Below are 6672 nucleotides of genomic sequence, written 5' to 3' on the forward strand. Positions count from 1 at the left end.
ATCAAACTGAAACTACTGGGGCAAGAATACCAAGAATGCCAACATAAATCTAGATCTGTTACAGCCAGTTTCTCCAATTTATTCTCAGAAGCCCTAATGACAAAAAGTTAAAAGTTCTTCTGTTCCGGAGAGTTTAAGGAAAGTAACAGTCTCAGTAACTTCTAATACATTAAAAGGAAATAAATCTGGTTTAATAAAATGATGGAAGAAAATCACAACTACTGCTCTATTCCAAGGGAAGCACAAGCATGTTTTGATAAACATCAAAGATAAAAGGCAATGCAAACTGTGTGCAGCCTACTTGGGGAAAAACTGCCATTATTCATGGCAGAGGACTTGGTGTGGTCTTTTCCAGAATTCAAAACCAATTCCACAAAGACACATCCCAGCCTCTTCCGCTGTTAGCGTTCCACAGGTTCTGCTCCAAGATAATGGGTAGCAGACTATTCAGATCAGAAACTAATGGTGACTGACAACCTCTCTAACACAGCCAGCACTAAATGGTAAAAAGAGAAAAATAATTAACTAATATTCCTACTTTGCACAGCAGACGTTGACTCCAACCACAGTGAAATCTAAAAGAAACAGTGTTGTTCTGTTGTTGTTTTTTGTTTGTTTGTTTTTTTAAAGAAATCCTTACTTCAGCCTATAATCAATTTGGACCCAACCACATTCTATTTATAGTAACACTTTTAACATGTTTTAGTCTTATATTATTTATTCGGATCATTCCTATTACAATGAAATATTAATGCTGAGAAAGTGGTTACTCTATTAAGGAGCTATCCTATGTTTAGATTTTAATATTGATCTACACTATTTGGGCACAATTAATCATTCCATATGTAACTGAGTTTGTGCGACTTTGTGTTAGAACACAATCAGAAGTTTAGAATCTTCCCCACAATAATGTCATGATTAAATTTATATTTTGACCTATTCCTAAAGGCAATTTAGTTATTCTAACAGAAGGGGGAAAAGGGGATACCGCCACTTTAAAAGCTTCAATCTCTTTGACATTGCTGGCAGTGTATGGGAACATTAATGCATCTGTCATGATAACAAGCTAAGAATAACATCTAGACATCAAACCGAGCAGAGAATCCATCTGAAGTGATTCATTCAGATCTGTCTCATTGATTTATTAAACACAGGGCAACATCTGCAGCCTCACAGAGCCGCTTGGCAAAATTAATGCAAGATCAATTCAAATGGAAAAAAGTGCAAAAGAGATAAATCAAAACACAATTTGCATGCAGCTCCACAATCAGGCTTATTGGGTGCAAATGCTCAATTTCCCTCCCAAAGCAAATGAGTTTAAATGTTGTTTTATCTTGGTAGAATTGTGTGATTTGAAGTGACAGTGAAGAGTTCTGCAGGTTGAAATAGTGAAAAGAAAAAGAGGAGAAGAAATGCATATTCAAAAGGTCTTTGCAAGCAACAAGAATATCATTAATACCTAATTGTTTAGCTTTTTTGTCTTTGCTACAAAAACACAGCATTTTTCAGTTGTGGAAGTCTCAGTAGAAAATTACATATGTATTATGCATATACACATGCAGGAAACATATAAATACTCCATTCTGGAGAAAAAGCATGTTACACTTCAAATGGAAAGCTCTACAGCTATGAAAAGAGAGGGGAATTTTAATCAAGGCTTCTCTAGAGTAGATACGCTTCTGTTGGAAATGTTTAAGCATTTTGATACTTCCAAGCAAGCACAGACTTGCAGCGTGTCCAAAAAGAACCAGGGAATTTTTCCAGAAGCATAATCAATTTGCTCAGAAAGTGAAAAAATTCACTTCTGCATCTGTAACAAAACCCACAATGCTGGTGATAAGTCTCGAGAGAACGCTTTAAGAAAACCTCTCCTACAATGAAGAAAAGAGAGCAGAAATGAATCGTTTCTGATTCCAGTATGTCACCAGTCCGAAAATCCACGAGTTTGGTTGAGTCTGAATGCACACTAAATATTTACTTAAGCAAAGAAGTTTATGTAATCAGATGCCTGCATTTAAAATCAATAGACACAGAAGCTCTGTGCAATGCTTCTTGACGAGATCGCATTAATTATAATCCTGACATCGTTCTGCTAATAAAAGACAGAGTACTGCTGACTCAAGGGGAGCTTTTAATAGACGACACAACCGGACTCATTTTCTCATAAAATACCTGTATTTGCTGCTTAAATTAATTTTTAAGGGCTTTTATTGTTTGTGAATAGACAAAGTAACACAAACTATCAGCCGAACTGGACTCTGAATCATAAAAAAAAGTTGTACTAGAATGCTTCCCAAAAAGCAGTATTTTATCTCACAAACTGCTCTTCTTACTACACAATGAAAGCAGCAGACCAATACTGTCCTTTTTCTGTAGGAAACAGTCATTAAATATGAAAACCCTGAAAGAAACGTCACGGTTACATTCATGTTATATTGATACTTATGGACTGATGTATGGACATCATGGAAGCGTCCTCTACACAGTTGTAAATTTTGTGATGAAACCACAGTATAGTTTTCTACTTTACATAAACCTTATTCTTTGCTGCTAAAATTAAGCCTTTGCTCTTTCATTTCAGTAATCTTTGAAGATATTCTGAGCAAGTTAATGAATTTCATAATGATGCTGTATTCACCACATAGTTGAAGATGCTACTTGCAGTGAAAGGAATGGTTTCATTTTACAAACCTTGCTCCCAAATTCAGTTACAAAACACTTCTTAATGGCAATCAAAGACGAGCACATTTTGGTTACACAGCTGAAATTAACATGCATACTTTTTTAAAAAAATACAAAGGTCAAAGATGTTTGTGTTCCAAGTACGTAGAACTCCTTCCATACATCCAACACACAAAAACTTACGGCTTAAACATACACTTCCCTCAGGCAAGCTCAAGTTAGAAAAAGGAATGGTACAGATTAAGCAGAATGCCTATTATTCCACTTATTTATTAATTGTTTGCATTTCAACTAAAAGTTAATTAAAGCGCATAGTATTGTAAGAAATGTTAATTTCTGGTAGACAGCTAACTTAAAAGACAACGGCAACCAATGTTTCTCATTACTTTTTCAGACAGTTTTAAAGTTCATGTTCTAGTGTTCAAACTACATATAAATTTCTATGAATTAAAAAAGCAGATATTACAAAAGCAATGACAAATATTCTCATTTGGAAGCAACTCCTGAGTCATGTGGAAAAACAATACATATCTAAGGGTTTTTTTCCTAAAGGATGACATTTTTGCAAGACTGGAGCTCCCAGATCCAGAATTCAAGCACTGCACACACAGCTGCCCACAGCCCTAGCCCAAGTGTTAGTTTGGTACCAGGCACTACAGTGATGCCCCACTCAGCTCACAGCAAATGAGAAATCAGATCACACATATTCAGCTATTGGCATCCAGCTTTCTCTACCACGAAATCTGTGCTGTTGAGGAAAAAGCTCTGTAAATACAGTGACAAGCTAGGCATTCAATTAGCGTGACAGAACACCATTAACGTCGTTAAGTTACAATACTTGAGAAAAGTTTCCTACGCGCTGATAACGTTTATCACGCACTGCATCTGAAACTGTGAACGCAGCAACACCTTGCTATCCGTACGTCAAACCAGCGGTGTTCTTTAGCGATATATAAGCAAAGGCCGAGAGATGTTTTAAAAAGCGAGGTGTATTTCAGGCAACGAAAAGGGATCAGCTGCTCCTGAGGAGGTAGAAACAGAGAAAGCCCGAAGCGGCCCCGGCCCCGCACGAGGCTGCACGGCCGCCCGCGCATCCCACACCCCCAATCCCCCTGCCCGGCCCCGCTCCGCCTTTCCCTGCCGCCGCCACAGGTCGCGACCAAAAGAAAGGTAAAGTCGCGTTTCTTCATCCCCAATTACGGGCTGTAAGGGAGCAGACACCGGCACGCATCTAAGGGATCGCCAAGCGGGACCACGCGTTCTTCTGACGAAAACTTTGGCAGGGTCACTGAAAAGAAACGGCGTGTTTCTTCAGCTGCCAGCTTCCACGCCAGCCGAGTTTCGGAGCCGCCTCCGCATAGAGCGGCCCTAAGGAGCACCGCCCGCAGCGCCGTCCCGAGCAGCCGCCGGGTCCGCGAGGACAGCAAAGCCAAGGGGCCGTAAGAGCCACAAGAGCCACAGGGGTCACAGGACGGCGGCCGTGATGTCAGCGCGGCGCTCGGTCCCCGCGGGCACTACGCGCACAGCGGCACGGCGCCCGGCATCCAGCACGAGCAGCGCCGACGGACCGACTGCGAGCGTCTCCTGGGCTCGACAGAACTTGCAACAACAGACAGCCTGGCGCGGCGGTCCGTCCTGCTTCGGCTCGCGGAGGAAAAAAAGCGGGTCGGGCCGCAACCGGCGCGAACTTCACGCGGCAGCCGCAGTCTTCAGACACGGCGATGCGTGTGTTAACGAGCGCAGAAGAGAAGTTGCTTAAGAGCTGCGCTCCGCGAGAGTGCCGAGAGCCACGGAGCTCCGGGCACCTCCGGCACACGGAGCAGCCGGCGCTCCCACGCGGCCCCGCCGGGCTCCGGTGAGCGGTGATGGCGGGGCTCTGGGAGCAACAGTTCGGGTCCGGGCCGCTCCGGACACGGCGCGCAGCCGCCCCTCAGCTGCGCCGCGAGCCGAAACTTTCAGCGACGCGAGGAATGGAGGAAACTCGGAACTAAAGGGAAGAGACAGCAAAACGGGCGCGGAAAGCGCCGGCCGCCCATCTGCGGGAGAGAGGAGTTGGAAGGCGGCCGCGCCGCCCCTCCAGCCGCTCCGCCGCGCTCCCCCCACCCGCCCCGCGCGGACCCCTCAGCCCTCGGGCGGAGCAGAGCTGCACGGCGCTCACCTGGCGTTGGTGCAGTCGTTGTACAAAGTTTCGAAGTCCTTCCTGGTGATGAGCTTGCAGCGGTTGACGCCGGGCTGGATGGCTCCCAACCCACGCAGGATGCGGACCTGCTCCACCGTGCAGACCACGGGAGATATATCCAGCCGCTTCAGCTTGGTGTACACCGTGTGCAGCCCTCCCACCAGGTGCTTGAGGAAGAGGTCGAAGACCTGCGGCAGGCAGATCAGCTCCTGCCCCTCCACGAGGAACGAGGCCACCTTCACACCGTGCAGGTCGACCATCTTACACTCGTTGCCGCCGCCGCCGCCGCCGCCCGCGCCGGTCCCGCCGCCGCCCGCGGAGAGGAAACTGTTGACGAGGCTGTTGGTGAGCCGCGGGGACTCCGCGGGGCTGGAGTACAGCGGGTCCGCCCGGAACAAGCCGGCCGAGCCCCCCGCGCCGCCGCCGCTGGAAGTTGCGGCGATGACGGGCGGCGCGGAGACAGCCATGGCCAGCCCGGCTCCCGCAGCCCCGCGCACTCTCGCCGCGCTGTTTGCGGTACTACTAAAAACAGCGCCGCGCGCGCGCGCCCGCCCTCCCACACGCAGCGCCCGCCGCCAGCCGCGCTCCCAGACCCCTCCCCGGCGCCGCCGGGGGGAAGAGTGATGGCGCCCTCCAGCCAATGAACCCCGCCCGCCTTCGGGCCGAGCGCCGCCATTGGCGGCGGGGGGCGGGGCGGGGCAGCGCCAGCCGCAGCACCTGGGCCGCGGGGTGTGAGGCGCGGGGCGGCGCTGCCGGGGGCAGGCGGGGCGGTGGCGGGGCGAGGGGAGCCCGGGGAGCCCAGGGAGCCCAGGGAGCCCAGGGGTTGCGTCCCGTCTGCTGGGCGTGCGGGTGTTCCCTCGCTACCAGCCGTAGCTCAGAAAGTCTCGAGAAGTCTCACGTCTAACTTACTGAAGTTCCGAGCATCCGGCGCAGCGCCGTGTTTCAGGTGCAGTGGTACGGGGCCGCTCCTCGCGCCTGAGGCAGCACGTGCTGCGCTCTGCCTGCGCAGCCACGGCCCGGAGCTGGGCGGGCCGCGCTGTGGCGGGAGCGGTGAGAGGAAAACCCAGCGAGCTTCGTGTGTCCCTGAGGAAAGCTGAGCGAGTGAGTACACACGAACGATGGTCAGAAAAAATGCAAGTGGAGGTGTTGAGTCTGACGCACCCAGACACAGCCAACACAACTAACTGGATTGTTAATTTCCTTTGCTTTTCCAACTCTGGCTTTATTGGACTTCTTTTTCTAGCTCCGTCCCTTTCTTCCTCTGTATGAACATCCTTACTTCCTGTTCATTTGCACTTTCTTATCCGTCTTCTGTTACCTTCTTTCTTACTCTGCTAACTTCTCCCGTTCTTTTTTATTTTTGCTTCTCCAGCAGCACTCAGTAAGCAAAGCAAACAGAAGAGTACCAACAAAACGCGTAGATCACAAAATCATAGAATCACAGAATGGCCTGGGTTGAAAAGAACCATGATGACCATCTAGTTTCAAACCTCTGCCACAGGCAGGGTTGCCAGCCACCAGACCAGGCTGCCCAGAGCCACATCCAGCCTGGATGCCATTGGAGCATTTCCGCTGCTTCCCCGGTTGTACTGCTCATATGAGCCATCTTTTGTTAAGCTGGCCTAGCTAGCCACTTTTTCTATACAATCCAACATTTTTGTTTTATGAGAATTCCCATTCGAAATGAAGAGAGATGACTGTATGGTATTTAAGTTGGCATATTTGTTAATTAAAGTCCCCCTGGAGGAACCCCACTTTCTCTCAGTTTTACAAAGAGTGGCCACCCATTTTAGGCTGCTCATGTAGCTGAG

General features: G+C 48.5%; 1 protein-coding gene across 3 annotated transcripts in view; it reads right to left on the minus strand.

The window, feature by feature from the left end:
* DACH2 (dachshund family transcription factor 2) overlaps positions 1-5328 on the minus strand; it is a 262986-nt gene extending 257658 nt beyond the window's left edge. For 2 of the 3 annotated variants that reach the window (XM_042876476.1, XM_042876474.1), the window contains exon 1: positions 4841-5328. In XM_042876476.1, the coding sequence (XP_042732410.1) occupies positions 4841-5328 (488 nt within the window). The remainder of the gene's footprint in view (positions 1-4840) is intronic. The other variant, XM_042876477.1, reaches the window with a different exon arrangement.
* Between the last annotated feature and the right edge of the window lie 1344 nt (positions 5329-6672).

This window comes from Lagopus leucura, unplaced genomic scaffold (assembly GCF_019238085.1).
Source record: "Lagopus leucura isolate 7727_CA_CO unplaced genomic scaffold, USGS_WTPT01 Super-Scaffold_100016, whole genome shotgun sequence".
NCBI classification, from domain to species: Eukaryota; Metazoa; Chordata; class Aves; order Galliformes; family Phasianidae; genus Lagopus; species Lagopus leucura.